Source organism: Aotus nancymaae, unplaced genomic scaffold (genome assembly GCF_030222135.1).
Source record: "Aotus nancymaae isolate 86718 unplaced genomic scaffold, 86718_ANA_hifiasm-v0.15.2.pri h1tg000014l, whole genome shotgun sequence".
Lineage (NCBI taxonomy): Eukaryota > Metazoa > Chordata > Mammalia > Primates > Aotidae > Aotus > Aotus nancymaae.
The window spans coordinates 101,249,304-101,269,975 of NW_026988425.1; the positions used below are offsets into that span (position 1 = coordinate 101,249,304).

The 20,672-nt window shown below is 37.0% G+C and overlaps 1 protein-coding gene across 6 annotated transcripts in view; it reads left to right on the forward strand.

Annotated features, from left to right (window-relative positions):
* FER (FER tyrosine kinase) overlaps window positions 1-20,672 on the forward strand; it is a 520,940-nt gene that overhangs the window by 210,989 nt on the left and 289,279 nt on the right. For 5 of the 6 annotated variants that reach the window (XM_012459750.2, XM_012459791.2, XM_012459767.2 and 2 more), the window contains one exon: window positions 20,246-20,338. In XM_012459750.2, the coding sequence (XP_012315173.2) occupies window positions 20,246-20,338 (93 nt within the window). Of the gene's footprint in view, window positions 1-20,245; window positions 20,339-20,672 lie in introns of those variants that run through there. The other variant, XM_012459801.3, reaches the window with a different exon arrangement.

The following is a 20,672-nucleotide window of genomic DNA, read 5'->3' on the forward strand; positions in this document are numbered from 1 at the left end:
AAGCAACAAAGATCAAAAGAGACAAAGAAGGACATTACATAATGGTAAAAGGATCAATGCAACAAGAAGAGCTAACGATCCTAAATATATATGCACCTAATACAGAAGCACCCAGATACATAAGGCAAGTTCTTAATAACTTACAAAGAGACTTAGACTCCCACACAATAATAGTGGGAGACTTTAACACCCCATTGTCAATATTAGACAGATCAACGAGATGGAAAATTAACAAAGATATCCAGGACTTGAACTCAGACCTGGACCAAGCAAACCTAATAGACATTTACAGAACTGTCCACCCCAAATCCACTGAATATACATTCTTCTCAGCACCACATCACACCTACTCTAAAATTGACCACATAATTGGAAGTACATCACTCCTTAGCATATACAAAAGGACGGAAATCATAACAGTCTCTCAGACCATAGTGCAATGAAGTTAGAACTCAGAATTCAGAAACAAACCCAGAACCACACAGCTTCATGGAAACTGAACAACTTTCTCTTGAATGTTGACTGGATAAACAATGAAATGAAGGTAGAAATAAAGATGTTCTTTGAATCCAACGAAAACAAAGACACAACATACCAGAATCTCTGGGACACATTTAAAGCAGTCTCTAGAGGAAAATATATAGCAATAAGTGCCCACATGAGAAGCAAGGAGAGATCTAAAATTGACACTCTACCGTCAAAATTGAAAGAGCTAGAGGAGCAAGATAAAAAAAAACTCAAAACCTAGCAGAAGACAAGAAATAAGTAAGATCAGAGCATAACTGAAGGAGATAGAGACACGAAAAACCCTTCAAAAAATCAATAAATCCAGGAGCTGGTTTTTTCAAAAGATCAACAAAATAGACCACTAGCCAGATTAATAAAAAAGAAAAGAGAGAATAACCAAATAGATGCAATAAAAAATGATAAAGGGGATATCACCACAGATTCCACAGAAATACAAACCATCATGAGATTATTACAAACAATTCTATGCACATAAACTAGGAAACCTGGAAAAAATGGATAAATTCCTGGACAGTTGCCTCCTCCCAAGCCTAAACCAGGAAGAATTCGAAACCCTGAATAGACCAATAACAAGGTCTGAAGTCGAGGCAGCAATTAAGAGCCTACCACCTCAAAAAAGCCCAGGTCCAGATGGGTTCACAGCCAAATTCTGCCAGACATACAAAGAGTAGCTGGTACCATTCCTACTGAAACTATTCCAAATAATCCAAAAAGAGGGAATCCTTCCCAAATCATTTTATGAGACCAACATCATCCTGATACCAAAACCCGGCAGAGACTCAACAAGAAAAGAAAACTATAAGCCAGTATCCATGATGAACATAGATACAAAAATCTTCAATAAAATACTGGCAAGCCGATTACAACAGCACATCAAAACGCTTATCCAGCATGATCAAGTAGGATTCATCCCGGGGGTGCAAGGCTGGTTCAACACGTGCAAGTGTATAAATGTAATTCACCACATAAACAGAACCAAAGACAAAAACCACATGATTATTTCAATTGATGCAGAGAAGGTCTTCGACAAAATTCAATGGCCTTTTATGCTAAAAGCCCTCAATAAACTAGGTATTGACAGAAAATATCTCAAAATAATAAAAGCTATTTACAACAAACAACAGCCAATATCACACTGAATGGGCAAATACTGGAAGCATTCCCTTTGAAATCTGGCACTAGACAAGGATGCCCTCTCTCACCACTGCTATTCAATATAGTACTGGAAGTTCTAGCCAGAGCATTCAGGCAAGGAAAAGAAATAAAGGCTATTCAAATAGGAAAGGAGGAAGTCAAATTGTCTCTATTTGCAGATGACATGATTGTATATCTAGAAGACCCCATCATCTCAGCCCCAAATCTCCTGAAACTGATAGTCAACTTCACCAAAGTCTCAGGGTACAAAATCAATGTGCAAAAATCACAGGCATTCCTATACACCAATAACAGACTTAAAGAGAGCCAAATCAAGAATGAACTGTCATTCACAATTGCTACAAAGAGAATAAAATTCCTAGGAATACAACTAACAGGGAACATCAAGGACCTCTTCAAGGAGAACTACAAACCACTGCTCAACGAAATAAGAGAGGACACAAACAGATGGAGAAACATTCCATGTTCATGGTTAGGAAGAATCAATATCGTGAAAATGGCCATACTGCCCAAAGTAATTTACAGATTCAATGCTATCCCCATCAAGCTACCAATGACCTTCTTCACAGAACTGGAAAAAACCACCCTAAACTTCATATGGAACCAAAAGAGAGCCCGCATAGCCAAGTCAATTCTAAGCAAAAAGAGGAAAGTGGGAGGCATCACACTACTGGACTTCAAACTATACTACAAGGCTGCAGTAATCAAAACAGCATGGTACTGATACCAAAACAGAGATATAGACCAATGGAACAGAACAGAGGCCTCGGAGGCAATACAACATATCTACAACCATCCAATCTTTGACAAACCTGATAAAAACAAGCAATGGGGAAAGGATTCCCTGTTTAATAAGTGGTGTTGGGAAAACTGGCTAGCCATATGCAGAAAGCAGAAACTGGACCCCTTCCTGACACCTTACACTAAAATTAACTCCAGATGGATTAAAGACTTAAACATAAGACCTAACACCATAAAAGCCCTATATGAAAATCTAGGCAAAACCATTCAGGACATAGGCGTAGGCAAGGACTTCATGACCAAAACACGAAAAGCATTGGCAGCAAAAGCCAAAATAGACAAATGGGACCTAATCAAAGTCCACAGCTTCTGCACGGCAAAAGATACAGTCATTAAAGTGAATCGGCAACCAACAGAATGGGAAAAAATTTTTGTAATCTACCCATCTGACAAAGGGCTAATATCCAGCACGTAGAAAGAACTAAAACAGATTTACAAGAAAAAAATAAACAAATCCATCCAAAAGTTGGCAAAGGATATGAACAGACAGTTTACAAAAGAAGACATATATGAGGCCAACAAACATATGAAAAAATGTTCATCATCACTGGTCATTAGAGAAATGCAAATCAAAACTACATTGAGATACCATCTCACCCCATTTAGAATGGTGATCATCAAAAACCCTGGAGACAACAGATGCTGGAGAGGATGTGAAGAAATAGGAACACTTTTACACTGTTGGTGGGAGTGTAAATTAGTTCAACCATTGTGGAAGACAGTGTAGCGATTCCTCAAGGACCTAGAAATAGAAATTCCGTTTGACCCAGCAATCCCATTACTGGGTATATATCCAAAGGATTATAAATCGTTCTACTATAAGGACACATGCATATGAATGTTCATTGCAGCGCAGTTTACAATAGCAAAGACCTGGAACCAACCCAAATGCCCATTGATGATAGACTGGACAGGGAAAATGTGGCACATATACACCATGGAATATTATGCAGCCATCAAAAATGATGAGTTCGCATCCTTTGTAGGGACATGGATGAACCTGGAAACCATCATTCTCAGCAAACTGACACAAGAACACAAAATCAAACACCTCATGTTCTCACTCATAGGCGGGTATTGAACAATGAGGACACATGGACACAGGGTGGGGAGCACTACACACTGGGGTCTGTTGGGGGGAAATAGGGGAGGGACAGCAGGGGGTCGGGAGTTGGGGAGAGGTAGCATGGGGAGAAATGCCACATATAGGCGAAGGGGAGGAAGGCAGCAAATCACACTGCCACATATGCACCGATGCAACAATCTTGCATGTTCTTTACATGTACCCCAAAACCTAAAATGCAAAAAAAAAACCAGTTCTTTTATTTAAGGATGTTGAGTGTTGGCCCCCACTGTCTTCTTCTGGCTTGTAGGGTTTCTGCCGAGAGATCCACTGTGTCTGATGGGCTTCCCTTTGTGTGTGACCCGACCTCTCTCTCTGGTTACCCTTAGCATTTTTTCCTTTGTTTCAACCTTAGTGAATCTGACAATTATGTGCCTTGAGGTTACTTTTCTAGAGGAGTGTCATTGTGGTGTTCTGTGTATTTCCTGTATTTGAATGTTGGCCTGCCTTACTAGGTTGGGGAACTTCTCCTGGATAATATCCTGAAGAGGTTTTTACAGCTTGTATTCATTCCTCCCCATCTTCTTCCAGTACACTGATCAATTATAGATTAGGTCTTGTCACATAATCCCATATTTCTTAGAGGCTTTCATTTCTTTTCACTGTTTTTTCTCTTTTCATGCCTTCTCGTTTTATTTCATTGAGTTGATCTTCAATCTCTGATATTGCTTCTTCTACTTGATCTATTTGGCTATTGAAACTCGTGTATACTTTGCGAAGTTCTTGTGTTAGGTTTTTCAGCTCCATCAAGTCGTTTTTGTTCTTCTGTTACCTGATTATTGTAGTTAGCATTTCATCTAACCTTTTTTCAAGGTTTTTAGTTTCTTTTGTTGGGTTGGAACATGTTCCTTTATCTCAGAGATGCTTGTTATTACCCACCTTCTGAAGCTTGCTTCTGTCAGTTCATCAAATTCGTTCTCCATGTTGCTTTGTTCTCTTGTTCATGAGGAGTTGTGATTTCCTGGTGGGGGAGAGGCGTTCTGGTTTTTGATGTTTTCATCCTTCTTGCACTGGTTTCTTCCCATCTTACTGAATTTATGTAAGTTTGATCTCAGGTAGCTGCTTGGGGAGGCGGGCTTTCCATTGTCTGCTTGCAGAGGTGCTGCTGGGCTGCTACAGATTCAGTGGAGCTGCTGTATATTTTTCCTGCGTCTTAATACTGGCTCAGGATATTAGGCTGGCTTCTGCAATGGCTGCTGTTGCAATGGCTGCTGTTGCAATGGCTGCCGTTGCTCCCCTCTGATCTCCTTTGTTCCTGGTTGCTCTCTAACTGATGTTCTGGGTGTGAAACTCTGAAATGAGAGTTTTTTAGCCTGCTAGGCTTTGTTAGGGGAGACCCGTCCTGCTGTACGGCCTGTTTCCCTGTTTTCAGTTCTCCTTCTTTCTTGGGGGCAGGTAGCTCTGTCCCACGAGCTTTTTGGCTTTCTCGGCATCAGCCAGTGCTTCTGCCTAGATCTATGCTGCAGCCACAGCACTGGCTGAAGTTGCTGTTCTGCCCTTTTCAGGCAGCTCACTGAGGCTTTTCAGCCTGGTGAAGATCTCCTGTTCTGTGTGTTGTAGAGGGCTTGGGTGGAGCACTGTATCCGAACCGAAGTCTCAGAGGGGGAGATCCCCTGGTCCTCTGGTCAGTTGCACGCACCTCCTGGGTGGGGCGGTGCCCCAGCTTACCTCAGTTTGCCCTATTTGGTTTATACCACTGTCCAACCAGACCCACAAAATGAACCTGGTACCTTGTTTGGAATTGTGGACACCACTCAGCTTCTGCGTCTCTCTTGCTGGGAGCTGTGTTCCAGAGCTGCCTCTTCAACTGTGTTATTTTGGGACCTCCCCCACCCCGTTTCTTAAAGAAGAGCGTGAGAGGGAATGAGGAGCAGTAGACAGTATGGTCACAATAAAAAATAAACCAAAAGGATAATGATAGGTGAATGCTTTAATCTGTATCTAATATTTTAGCCAAATAATCACTAGAGTCTTTATGGTTTACTTATTATATTTTTCTATAGATTTAAAAATGTTTTGTATAAACTTTATTTTAATTGATATCTATATATTTAGCGATATAAGAACATTGAATATGATGAAAATTTACCCCCAGATATAGACTGTAAGTAACCCTGAGGGGGCTGGAAAAGAGGAAATGTATGAAATGGTTTTTAGCCTTTTTACTCAATCACAGTGGATAAGGTATTTCTATATTCCTAATGTCATAAAGGTATATATCCTGCAGTAATTAGCAAAAACAGACTGTTTGTTTTGTTTGTGGTAGTAAAAAAGCATTGGCTGCTTTAAAGCCCCTCTATGCCAAATTTTTTTTTAATTAAAGAAGCACAAAAATAGACTGTATTCCTGAATGTGTTATTGTGACGGAACAAAGTGTAAATACTTTATTAGATGAAGCCACATCTTGTAAGTCACTTCCTGTCTCACCAAATGTTGTTAGCTAAAATCTAGACATCATCTAAGATACTATTTAGTAGAATCCCAGAAATCCTTGGTTATATGGCTTATCTGTTGCATTATTTCACCCAAAGCATGGTTGGCTTTTTGTTTGTATTTAAGTTAACAGAAATAAAGTACATGATCATTTTAAGGCATTGGGTTTACAAAGAAGGAGGTGAATTTTTTCCTTTGATTTTAACAGAAGTCACTAAAATGTCTAGTGATCAAGAAATGAATAACTCTCTAGAGATAGGCTTTCTATGAATGAGCAGAATAGTAATAGAATAAGACAGCCCATTGATTAAAAAATGTTCCAGAAATATGACCTCATCTCCACGTTAAAAATACTTTAAAATATTGGGGGAGAAAGATACAAAATACAGATAGAAGTAATTACAAAGCAGAGTCTTGTAGCCTTGAGTCATCAAGAGAAAGTCAAACTATGTACATTTTGAACTGTTTGAAAAGACAGAAATATATAATTTGGTTTTTGAAGATAATCTTTTTAAAGATATGGCTGAATGAGGCATTTCATTAGTGCCTTTTAGTTCCAAGGCTAGTTATTGTTTTAAAAACTTTGAATTTCTAAAGCTTTAAGATATCTAATAATTAGCTATTTGTTTTTTGCACCTTTATATCGTCAAGAGAATTTATGGATGCTTTTTTTGAATCTATGTATAATTCTTAAGCAGAGGAGCAATTGCAGATATTAACCCATTGGTACCTTTTTTTAAAAACATTTTTTAACTTAAAAAAAATCTTTTGTAGAGACAGAGTCTTGTTTCATTGCCCAGGCTGGTCTCAAACTCTTGACTTCAAGCAGTCTTCCTGCCCAGGCCTCCTGAAGGAAGTATAAGGATTACAGGCATAAGCCTCCATGCCTGGCCCTACTCATTAATTCTTTCTTCTTCCTTCCCCTTCCCCTTCCCCTTCCCCTTCCCCTTCCCCTTTCCTTTCTCCTCCCCCTCCTCCTTCCCCCACTTTCCCTCCTCTCCCCTCCCTCACTTCTCCTCTTCTCCTCTTTTCTCCTTTTCTGCTCCCCTTCCTTCTCTTTTTGAGACAGGGCCTCGCTCTGTCACCCAGGCTGGTTGTGCCATCTCGGCTCACTGCAGCCTCCACCTCCTGAGTTCAAGTGATTCTCCTGTCTTAGCTTTTTTTGCATAGGGCTAGCCAGTTTTCCCAGCACCATTTATTAAATAGGGAATCCTTTCCCCATTGCTTGTTTTTGTCAGGTTTGTCAAAGATCAGGTGGTTGTTGATGTGTGGCATTATTTCTGAGGCCTCTGTTCTGTTCCATTGGTCTATATCTCTGTTTTGGTACCAGTACCATGCTGTTTTGGTTACTGTAGCCTTTTGGTATAGTTTGGAGTCAGGTAGCGTGATGCTTCCAGCTTTGTTCTTTTTGATTAGGATTGTCTTGGCTGTATGGTCTCGTTTTTGGTTTCATATGAAATTTAAAGTAGTTTTTTCTAATCCTGTGAAGAAAGTCAGTGGTAGCTTGCTGGGAATAGCATTGAATCTTTAAATTACTTTGTGTCATATGACCATTTTCATGATATTGATTCTTCCTATCCATGAACATGGATTGTTTTTCCATTTGTTTGTATCCTTTCTTATTTCCTTGAGCAGTGGTTTATAGATTTCCCTGAAAAGGTCCTTCATATCCCTTGTAAGTTGTATTCCTAGGTATTTTATTCTCTTTGCAGCAATTGTGAATGGGAATTCACTCATGATTTGATTCTGTGTTTGTCTGTTACTGGTGTATAGGAATGCTTGTGATTTTTGCTCATTGATTTTGTATCCTGAGACTTTGCTGAAGTTTTGTATTAGCTTAAGGAGATTTTGGGCTGAGATGATGGGGTTTTCTCAAAATGCAATCATGTTATCTGCAAACAGAGAGAATTGACTTCTTTTCCTGTTTGAATACCGTGTATTTCTTTCTCTTGATTGATTGCCCTGGCCAGAATTTTCAATACTATGTTGAATTGGAGTGGTGAGAGAGGGCATCCTGGTATTGGTTTTGAATGAATGACTGATGCCCAGCATTTGGTTGCCTTTCTGCATATAATCTAGGCAACCTAGTATAGTACAAAGAGAGTAAGCAAAGAGTTACTTTGCCATCTTCTGTGTGTATTGGGGCAAGTCACTTCACCTCCTCTGACCTTCATTTTCTCATTTATTATGAAGTGAAAAAGCTGAAGTAGAACATCTTGAACACAGAAGATTCCTTCTACCCATGATTCTATTTAAGACCATTTTATTATATGATAGCTTTGTAAAAAAAAATGTGATAGAATAAAAATCATGGCCTAGTAATTTTCACACTTATTTTTAATGTTGTTCATTTTAGTAATGCCCAGTTACATAAACGTATATTGACCAACAACTTATTTTTGTCTTGGGAAGTGGTTGCTTTTTAAAGTCCTTTCTTTGCTTATATCTTATTATCAGAAACTATACTGGACTCCAAAATATGAGAAGAAACTTCAAACCACATGTGCTAATTACTGTGAAAATAGATGATAGGAAAGCAAATTGAAAGTTAGCTAGTTTTCCAGTTACTGCACTGTAGGTGGGTGAATAGCCAGAGGGAGATCATCCAGTGACCTTGCTACTGCTGAGCTGTAAATGTTGCTGTATGGTTTCCTGGAATTATCAGGGCTCCTGCTGAGCAAAAATATCTTTGGGACTACAACTATATGTCTGACAGTGGATTTTGGGGCAAGGTGTTGCTTTAGTTAGAGATAATGTTCTAAAAATTGGATGAGAAATGAAAAGATTGAAAAATGCATGTGTCTACAGAAGAAACAATTAGAAAAATGCATATATGCACATTTTTATTGCATGGAATTTACATGAATCATGAAATTCTTAATCCATTTTCCTAATTAATATATTGCATGTAAGGGTGATTTTTCTTTTCTTGCACATTTGAGGTAGCTGTAATTATAAGGTAAATATGCAGTGATTATTTGTCAGCTATGTATTAGTTGTCTAGGACCTCCATAAAAAATTACCACAAATTTGGTGACTGAAAACAACAGAAATTTCTTCTTTCACCTTTCTGGAGGCCACAAGTCCAAAATCAAGATTTTGCCACAGTTGATTTTTTCAGGAGGCTCTGAATGAGGATTTTTCCATGCCTCTATCCTAGCTTCTGGTGGCTGCTGAAGATCCTTGTCTTTCCTTGATTTGTAAACCCATCACTCTAATCTGTCTCCTTCTTCATATCACCTTGCATCACTCTGTCTCCATCTTCACATCACTTTCTCTTCTGTATTTCTTCCTCTTCTATGTCTTCTTGTGAGGAAACTGGTCATTTGATTTCGGGCCCCCTGAATAATCCTGGATGATCTCATGTTGAGACCCTTGACTTAATTAAATCTGCAAAACTCCTTTTTCCAACAAAGGTTACATTCATAGGTTCTTAGTGAAAATATCTTGTGAACAGGATGGGGGTCACCATCCAACCCACCTGGAGTTTGTACCTGTCTTCTGTTTAATTATCAAGAAAGTTCTCAAAAATTAAAATTTTGGTCATGGGTGAGAGCCTTAACTTAGAGAGAAGCTGATTCTTTCTCCCCTTTTATTCAAGTAAGTTTTTGAGTACTACTCTGAGAGTCATAATATTTCGGGGATGGAAGATAGTATAAAATATTTTCATTTTGGCTGGGCGTGGTGGCTCATGCCTGTAATCCCAGCACTTTGGGAGGCCAAGGTGGGTGGATCACAAGGTCAAGAGATCAAGACTATCCTGGTCAACATGGTGAAACCCCGTCTCTACTAAAAAATACAAAAATTAGCTGGGTGTGGTGGCGCGTGGCCTGTAGTCCCAGCTACTTGGGAGGCTGAGGCAGGAGAATTACTTGAACCCGGGAGGCAGAGGTTGCAGTGAGCCGAGATTGCGCCACTGCACTCCAGCCTGGTGCCTGGCGACAGAACAAGACTCTGTCTCAAAAAAAAAAAATCTCATTTTCCAGAAGCACAGATATGTTGTTTATGGTTCAACTCTGAGTTACAGTCAAAGCCAGGCCTAGAACATACATTCTGAATCAAGGGATTACATCTGTATTATGAAACCAGAAAGTCCTCTGTTTATTGTATTATTGGAGCAACTAAATATATATTTATTGAGCAGGCTTTAAACAGCATTACTTTTTGAGTGGTTTGGAAAGAGTCCTTGGGAAATATGAGGTCAGGGTCTGGCAAGAAATAGTCAAGGCAGGCAAAATAACATAATGATTAATAGCAATAATTTTGTATTAAAGCTTAATTTAAATTTCGACTGCTTGACCACTTGACCTTCAGCAAATCGCTTAGTATTTCTAGGGCTCACAGTCCTGGCTCATGCTATTTTGAAAATCCCTGGGGATTCATTGGGAGCAAAGGGATTAAAGGGATTTTCAAATTCTCAATCTTTAAACTTTTTATTGAAGGAAAATGATTCTGCTTAATATAAAAAATACAATTTGAAATAACAAGAGCTATTATTCTACCTTTAATAATTTTGCTAAACCTTTGGTACAGTTTTTGGTGAGTACCCACTCTTAATTTTTAGATGAATAACTGTAGTTTGGATGATGCCTCTTAATTAGAGATCTTCATGGTTATAAGTCTGATATTTGGAGTTACACAATGGCTGCAATGGCCAGTGGTTTTATATGTTGTTTATTTCTTATTGATTCTTCTATGCTTATTATTTGTTTATATAATAGTTAGTGAACTTCTGAAAATTCCCAATGTACAACAGTTCTCATGGGTGCATCATTAACTCAAGCAGACTAGAGCTTATTATGTAGAAATAAAGACTTGGTCCTAAGATTTCTAACTTACATTCATATTGATAAAAATTAAGCCCTGGAGGTGGTATTTATAAGATTTGGTAATTGGTAATGTCTAGATTAAATAATACATTTTTATTTCTAGGCACATACTAAGCCTTTCTTGAACTTGTTTTTATTAAGAAGTGAAATATTCTATGTATAACACTCTGAGCTATTTATAACTACAACAAACTAGTTTTCAAAATAAAATAATTGGAAAAATTAATCTTTTTGAAAGATGCAAAGGAAAGTACCTTTTAACTCCCAAGATAGTATTCTTCTGTTGTTTTTGAGAATTTTCTGGTATTTAAATAAGGATAACTACAGATTCTTAAAATCAGTCTGAGTTTAAAATATTACCTGTAATTGGAATGACTTGGGTTAAATTTGAGTACATTAATTTCGTTTTTTTCTTATGTGTCATTTGAGGTTTCTTAGCACAAAGCAATAGTTCAAGTAAATACATTCCCTTGTATTTACTATTTAAATGAGGTCTAATAGCTCCTGTGTTGCTTAACTTCATCATTAATATATAGTATTTATTTTAATATTTTAATAATTTGAGTTAAAAAACCAATAAATCCCCCTGCCTTCTTGTAGCTTAGATTATATTGTGAGTGCATGCTTGGGCCTCCAGATGTTTGGCTTGTATAACAGAGGTATTAGTACCATTCATTGAAATGGGAAACTGATAAAAGGCCAGGTTTGGGAATTATGAATTCAGCATTATGTTGACTTTTTTTTTTTTTTTTTTGAGACGGAGTTTCACTCTTGTTACCCAGGCTGGAGTGCAATGGTGCTATCTCGGCTCACCGCAACCTCCGCCTCCTGGGTTCAGGCAATTCTCCTACCTCAGCCTCCTGAGTAGCTGGGATTACAGGCACTCACCACCATGCCCAGCTAATTTTTTGTATTTTTAGTAGAGACAGGATTTCACCATGTTGACCAGGATGGTCTCAATCTCTTGACCTCGTGATCCACCCACCTGGGCCTCCCAAAGTGCTGGGATTACAGGCGTGAGCCACTGCGCCCGGCCTATGTTGACTTTTATCTGTCTTTTGTGATATCTAACTAGAAGTTACACGGATATTTCAACACACAAGTTTGGAGCTCAATGGAAAAAGTTTAAGTTGCAGATTTAAATTTGTGAGTAGACTTGGTTCAGGTGTTAATTGAATTTGGGACATATAAGAGATTACTTAGTGAGAAAGTACAGAGTGAGAAAAGAAGAAATCTGGAATCAGTAGAGCATAGAATCACATTACCATTTAATGACCTGTTAGAGGAAGGTGAGCCTGCTAAGGAAACTGAGAATGTATAGTCTAAGAGGTTGGAGGAGAGTGTGCTAGGGGAATAAATGTTTCTTTTAGGCATACATGATCAATAGAGTGGAATTCTGTTGAGAGGTCAAGTCAGAGAAGTGAAAAATATGTCTGTTGGATTGGTGAAATGGAATCTGTTGGTTTTCTAACAACATCTGCTTTGGTGTAGTTATGGGGTGATAGCCAAATAAGAGCACAGTGAGGAATCAGTGGGAGTAGAGAAAATGGAGACAGTGAGCATATAATAACTCTTTGAGGAATTTTGTTTATAAAGAACAAGCAGTAGCTTGAACAGAATATGTGGTGAAGGGAGAGGTTCATCCTTCCCTTTCTTCTGCTGTTTCCTTCTTTATCTCCTACTCTCTTCCCTCGTTTTTTTTTTTTTCTAAGAGCTCTCTCTCTCTCTAAAAGCTGATGGGGCTCGCTCTCTCTCTCTCTCTCTCTCTCTCTCTCTCACTCTCACTGTCACTCTCACTCTCGCTCTTGCTCTTGCTCTTGCTCTCAAAACTGATGAGGCTGATGGGAAAGAACCATTTGAGAAGGGATGGTTGACAATACCTCAGAGATCTGTTAGGTAGGTTCTTGTAAGATGTAAGGTTCTTGGGAGGTGAGAAAGCGATGAGATCCAAAGGTAAGTAGAGTGGTAATCCTTAGATGGGAGATATCTGCTCCATGTTTCAAAAAAGGGAAGGAGATAATAATAGATAGAGAAGTAGTGGGTTTGTAGCTTTGAAAAGGCAAGATGAAGAGGTTCCTACCTTTGTAGATTCTTTCTAAAGAAGCTAGAAGGTATGGAAAAAGGTTGTTTTAGACATAAGAAAAGTAAGAAAAGTTTGAAATGGTTGACAATGACAGTGGAGAATAAGAAATGAGTTGGCCAGATATTTAGGGCCCATTTGAAGTTAGTAATCATGTGATACTCCGTAACAGTGTTCAATTGCTTGAGTACAAGCTCAAAGAGAGCAAACAGTTGGATCCATCCAGGGTTGGGTTTTGCCACATGGGTGCACCTAAGAGACAGGATAGCAAGGGAATTTAGAGTATTGGCAAGAGTATCATTGAAAATGATGTAGCATGGTATCTAAGTTAGATAAAGAGAGAAGAAAAGAGAAAATGATTGATTGGGAGAAAGGAGGAGACTCCAAGACTTAAGAGTTCCAGTGAGATTGAAAAATGGTTACAGCAGAACTGGTTGAAAGCAAACTGATGGGATAGAAGATTGTGGCCAGAAAGAGGGGAGCTTTAATTTAGAGCTATTCCATGTGATGATAGTGTCTAAGAAAAGGCCATGACTCATACAGAGTGGACAAACATGTTTCCCCTCCCACCCTTACAGATCGAAAGCTTTGTGACAGCATCTTTTGAGGTGTATTTTGCAGAATATTTTCTCTCCCAAAAGATGCAAGTAGCAATTCATTATTAAGGCTCTGAGACATATTGTATTAATGAATCTATTTAAATTTGTTTAACTGTGCATTTCTAAAATCTATGGGACTACTGAACCTTTTGTACTATGATCTATTAATAACTGTCTAAACTAGGGTTTTCCCATACTTGTTGAGCAGTTGTTTTGTCATATGCTGAAACTGTTAAATTAATGGGAATAAGTGAGAATAATTATCACAACATATGTGTTTAGTTTATGAAGAATGTCTAATCTACATTAATGTATTTCAATATCAAAAGATTTCCTATTAAAATTAAATGTTTCTGAAACTTAAAAATGTAAGTTAGTATATTGTTTTGTTAGTGACTATTGTGACATTTGAAGTTGCTTGTTGAAAATCTTTATTACCAGAACCTAAAGTTCAATAATATATATGTATATCTATATATATAAAGTAAAAAAAAATTATAAATTCCTAAGAAGAAAAGAAAAAGAAAGAAAAGAAAATCTTTAATTAGTAATAGATACTCCAGGAAAGCCTGCTATATGAGTTCTATATAATAGTTAACCACGTTGGATTAGTTAAAACGAAAAAGAGTTTATCCACTCATATTGGATATATACAAAAGTTCAAACCATGTCATCAAGAATTTTTTTCATATTTCTCAGCTCTATCTTCTATTGTATTGACTTCATTCTTAGGCAGGACATACCAATGTCCCATAATGTGACAGTTTCTCTCAGAGAGGCTGAGGATAGGACAAGCACTCAGAGTCTGACTGACTTCTTTCTAAAATGCATCCCCTGGTTGGATTTTATTAGCTGATAATAGAGATACAATATTATAACCACTATATTTCTTTATTTTAAATTTTAAATTTTTCTATATTTTTATTAAATCTTAGGATTTTCTTTTAAGTCTTTATGTTTCTTATTCCATTCTAATAAATAAAATCTTGACTGAGGCCTTGAAACTCTAAATGTTCCCAATTACTAGTTCCAGTAACAAAAGGAGCTCTGAGCAGATAAGAGGATTATTGATGCATGTGCAGTACAAGAATACTAAACATTAAAACCATTTAGGAACTTTTTAGATAAAGTTGGAAACTTAAAACATTTACAAAAATGAGATATGTACTTAGTGGTCTTTATTGTGTCCTTGTGAGGTCCTCTGCAACAAATACAAAACCCGTAAAACTAATCTTTCTTATCCCCTGAAAGCCATAAATAAAGGAAAACAAAACCCCACAAAATAACACATCATACTTTTGAGACATTTGGCCTTTAACTTGTTAAATTATTTTCTGAAGAATGTAGCCTTTAACTGTGTAGTAATTGACTGTTGTAGAAAATGGTAGTCAAAATGAAATCTGTAGCTTTTGACAAATTAGTAGTCTTTTTGATGGACTTTTTAGTGAATAATCGTAAACTGTGCTTTTGTGTTTTTCTGGTTTATAAATAAAGTAAAATGACGACTAGTATTAAATAAATAACTGGCCTTAATGAAAAGCATATGAAATTTATATCCAGTTTGGATATGGAAAGTAACAAGAGACGTCTCCATCATTTCTACCTAACAACCAAAATAAGCTACAAAGTAATAGTTTTTAAAAACCTCATCAGAGAGCTAAGGGCAGAAATAAACCTAAATAAACCAACATCCAGAAAGTGGCAGGCCTTTTATAGGAAAAAATAGACCCATGATTACTTCCATCCTTGGTGGAACTGTATGAGCAGATGAATTCTCAAAAGTTTTTGAACAGATTTGTAGCATCAGGTGTAGGCTGATGTGACAGATTAGAATCCAGAGGAGCCTAACCCACAGAGCAAAACACTATCTACCCACCAGCTTTTACTCAAGTATTTTCACTGAGTGAAGCAGGAGATCGTAGAAGGAAACTTGAGAGAGATACTTCAAATGAAATCTGCAACACATCAGAAAGGTGGTATGTGAGGTGTGTGTGTTGTGGATATGAGGAGGAGTTCAGGTAGAAGAACTGAGCACTCTATTACAAAATAATATATGAGCCCCTTTCCAAACTGGTTCTCTGTAAGGTTTTAAAGGTTTTGAAGATGCCGATTTGCTGGGTTTTCACAGTCTAGGGTAATGGCCCACCAAGGCTAGGCTGGGAAATGGGTATCAGAGCTGAAAATTGTCTTCTTAGATACATAAAGTAGTGAGTGAGAGCAAAGAGACTTCCCTTCACCACGCAAGAGGCCGTAAAGCTGGGAGAGGTCTCCTATATTTCCTAAAGCTGGTGGATCAGCTTTGAAGCAGAGGGAGGATGCTAGAATCTCATCTTGGCTCAGCTCTATTACTAGATGAAGGAAAACTGATCTCTCTCAAAGTATTTGATTGAAGCCTGTAACAGTTGATTTAAACTAAAACTATAGCAAAGGCTAGACCCAACTTATTAACTATAGCTCCAGCTCTCCAGCAGCCTGACAAAGAAAGGAGTGGGTATGTCCCTTTCTTGAGGAAAATATTTTTGAATTCAGACTCTACTGTTCTTTTATACAAACTGTCTGGCCTGCAATCAAAGACTATACGACACACCAAAAAGTGAGAAATGTGACCCACAGCCAAGAAAATAGATGGACTCAGAGATGGCTCAGATTTTGGAATTATGAGGCATTCGTTAATAAGAATCTAGTGGAGAAGATGGAAAATATGTCTGAAAATATGTCTGAAAAGCTGGGAATTTCATGGTGACTGAAACCTTGATTGCTAGATCTTGAGGTATTTAATTAAATAATACTTTCACTCTTATTATAAGGTATTCGTTGTCTCATAATTTATTAATTTAAGGCAAATAGATAAATTTACTGCTGTATTATTATGTCCTTTAATTGTACTAAAAGCAGAATCTTAGTTAAGATACATTAATAATTTAATTTGTAATAGTTATAATTTTTCATAAAAACAAATTACATGATTGTTTACTGAGCAAAGTCTGTCTTCTCTTGAGTTGTTAAATCAGTGAGATGCTCATCAAGAAGCTGGTTGGTGTGCATCTTGTAGTACTGGATAGTTTACAAAAAAATGTATTTTGATAGAGGGATGAATGAATAGGCAGAACACAGGATTTTTAGGACAGTGTTGGCTACATGTCATTAAACATTTGTCCAAACCCACAGAATGTACAACAATAAAAGCAAACCCTAATGAAAACTGTGGACTCTGAGTGATAATGATGTGAAGGTTCTCAGTTGTAACACAGGTTCCACACTGGAGGGGGATGTTTATAATGGATGCTGTGCATGTGTCAGGGCAGAGGACATATGAGAAAATCTGTTCCTTCTTCCCGCTTGTGATATGAACCTAAAACTATTCTGGAAAGTAGTCTTAAAAAATATGTTTATCCATTTTGGTCACACATTTGGGAAAAGCACCATGGAACATGAACTGGCTATTGAATAGGACGGGAGCTAATTATATCCTCCTTCTTGGGTCTTATTTCCCTAGAGACATCTTATTTAAGAAAACAAAAAGAATAATTTAAGACATTTTACAACCTGAATCTCACCAAACTCTATTCTGTTATATTATAGGTTTCCTTAGCATTGTTATTTTAAACAAGATCTTAATAATCATTCAGATGTTTCTTTTGTGCATTTGGTGTCTAATTTCATTATTTCAGAAAATGAATAAGCTTGACTTAGCAAGGGGGTTGTCTTTCTTTTAATAAATATACTTAAATATGCAAGCATCAAAGGGAAAAGACAGCATGACAAACCAAGTTACTAGGGAGTGAATACTTCTAAAATGATTTGCTTTTAGTCAGAAACCCTATTGCTAAAATACATCATTTAGAAACTGTTTTAATACTTAAATTCTGTATTCTGACCTGATGGGAATAGAAACTGTGTATCTTTCATTGTGCCCAGCAAATCAGCATCTTCAAAACCTTAAGTTACTTGTTAACTTATAAATGCATTTTTAAAAATGAAGGACATACTGATATTTACAGTATTTCATTTACATGATTGCGTGATCTATAATGTAGAATTTTTTCAGAAAGCAGTCTTCTCTTGAGTTATAATTTCCCTGTAGTTATTTCTCACAAAATCCCTCTGAATTTTATGCTGTTTTGCATAAGATGCCCCTAAGATATTTGGCACTGAGCCTGGAGTTTGAGCATTAATATTATCTTTTTCTTGATTCTTATTGCCTCCTGATTTTAATAAGTAGCTGGCTGTTCCTGCAGGGCCAAATAATCACTTTCATTGTTCTGTCCAAGAATGTTATTAGATTGGGTTTATATATATAAGTCTGTGAGAAATAATATTTGATTTTTGTTTTAAAGACTATTAACAACAACAACAAAAAATGTTCCTTTTTTACGATCAGCCTTCTCATTGGTTCATATTCTAAGGGTACCTCAGGTGAACTGTGACTAAGCGCTCTAAGGAAAGTACTGATTGCCAACTTGGTACCATGAAACTCTTTTCTGGGGTTTCCATTAAGGATCAATGCATGTACTTATAGCTGTACTTAAGGCACTTTTTCTGAGCATCTGATCAGAATATTATTTCATAATATCAGGTATTATTTAAAAACACTACCTCTCCCTTCACCCCTTCATCAGTCCCGTACTGCTTCCATTGTGAGGGGGCCATCCTTTTGCCAGAACTAATTCCTATACCTCCTTTATCTGGAAAAAGCTCTTTGTAGCTTGCCATTACTTGAGATGAATAAAATGAGTATATCATCACCAGCCCAGCAGGCCTAAAAGCAAATTTAGGCACTGTATTCATGGCAATTGAAAGGAAATTTCTTAATTTTTATTTTTATTGATTGATTGATTGAGATGGAGTCTTGCTCTGTCACCCAGGCTGGAGTGCAGTGATAAGATCTCGGCTCATTGCAGCCTCTGCTTCCTGGGTTCCAACGATTCTCCTTCCTCAGCCTCCTGAGTAGCTGGGATTACAGGCATGCGCTACTATGCCCAGACAATTTTTGTATTTTTAGTAGAGATGGGGTTTCACCATGGTGGCCAGGCTGGTCTTGAACTCTCAACCTTGTGATCCGTCTGCCTTGGACTCCCAAAGTGCTGAGATTACAGGTATGAGCCACCGTGCCCAGCCTTAATTTTAATTTTTAAAAGTAGCCAATTGATCCTTTGTTGTAAAAATCAACCTGTCAATACTCAGCACAGAGTGATGTGTTCTTAGGTAGACTGTAATTTAAAGCTGATATTAGGTGTTATGTAGACAGGAACTACATGGCAAATGAGTTTCATGTTTTATTTGTAGAAATCTGGGCAGCAAATGAGCTGGCATTGGTTGGAATGTTTTATTAACCCTATTTGCATTTTGATTATTGCTATATAAAACTTAAGGTCTCATTAATATTTTTGATAATATATTTTTAGGCCTACCTATCTAAAAAGAACCTTCATATGGAAAGGTGTTTTCACTAATTATATCCCATCTAACACACAATATATTATGTTTTGTAACTTAATATAAGGGAACAATTTTCAAAGTCTTCTTTATCCCATAACTGGACCTATTCATTAGATAATTCTAATCCATTGGGTAACTTTAGCATTACCCACTAGAAAATGTTTTGTTTTGATAATTACTGAAGAGTTTTGGGAGAAAGCATGTGGCCAAGAATGTCTACATTTAGTATTACAGAGATACACCCTAGGTATTGGAGACAAAAGAAACAGAAGATGTTATTTGTGGCCTGGTTTAGTTGTTTTCCTTAAGTAAAATTGGGCATCAGTAGTGCTGGAAGACATACAGAAATAGTGTGCTTGACGAAAGGATCACTTTTTCTTTTGTCTGCTGCTCATTAGCAGTTGAAATGTAGTCATCATTGGAAAATTTATAAACCACACATACTTTGCTGTTGGTGTCTTTCTTATGTCCTAGTTTTGATTTTTTTTTCTTTTTTCCCTCGTTTTTTCCATCCTCTTACCTACCCCATTCACTTATGTTTGTAAAATGGATCTAAAGATTTGAAATTTTAGGACAGGTTTTCTTCATTATGGTATATGATATTTAGAAATACGCATTTTTGGCAAATAGCAATCTGGATTTGGTAGGATTGGTGGTAGGTAGGTCTATCATTACCTTTTTATTTTATTTCATCCTCCTCCCACCTGCCTTTCTCCTCATCATCAGGATCATCATGATGGTCATCATCATCATGTGAATCTTAGGGAAACTTCCTAGGTACTGAAGTGAAATTCACTTTAAAAAAATGTGCTCCATATACTTTTCTTCCTGTTTTTTTTTGTGATTATTTTTTCTTATTTGAAATCCCCTCACAACTATAGGGCTGTCTGAAATATTCTGTGTTAGGTAGTTTCCTTATACCTTGTGTTCTTTTTTGTGTGTGTTATTTAGTACTTGGTTTTCTGTGAATTTCCTTTGCATTTCGTGTTTTTATCTGCATGAATTCTTTATGAATCTCTATATGAATTTCTATTTTTTTCTTATTCTTTCCCCCAAATCAAGACATTTGTTGAGGGGTCAGTAAAGTACAATGTCATAGAGTTTATGTGTATTTGGTTATCTTTAATGTCAGGAAGTTCATATTTTATTTAGTTGGAAGACATGATGGATAAGCTGTGGGTAAGTACCTAAATACATAAATGTATATACTTATTGGATAGTTTACTGTTGCTGAAGCCTTGTTTCTTAATCCCTCCAGGAAAGAAAGGAGAGGCTATCCAAATTTGAATCTATTCGTCATTCAATTGCTGGAATAATTAGGTCTCCAAAATCAGCACTGGGCTCTTCAGCAGTAAGTAGGATTAACTCTCTTTGCTACTGAAATGGTCATTGTCTAGCTTCTTTCTGATATGCTAATGAATGTGTGTGTGTGTGTGTGTGTGTGTGTATAAATTTGTACTTACAAATGGAAAGATAAGTGCTACTGAAAATGGTCATTGTCTAGCTTCTTTCTGATATACTAATGAATGTGTGTGTGTGTGTGTGTGTGTGTATAAATTTGTACTTACAAATGGAAAGATAGGTGCATAATCTTTTTGTGTGCATATCAATCTGTCTATATATGTGTATAGTAAAACCCTATGTAGTGTTAACATAGGGAAGACGGAAATAAACTTGAATTACAG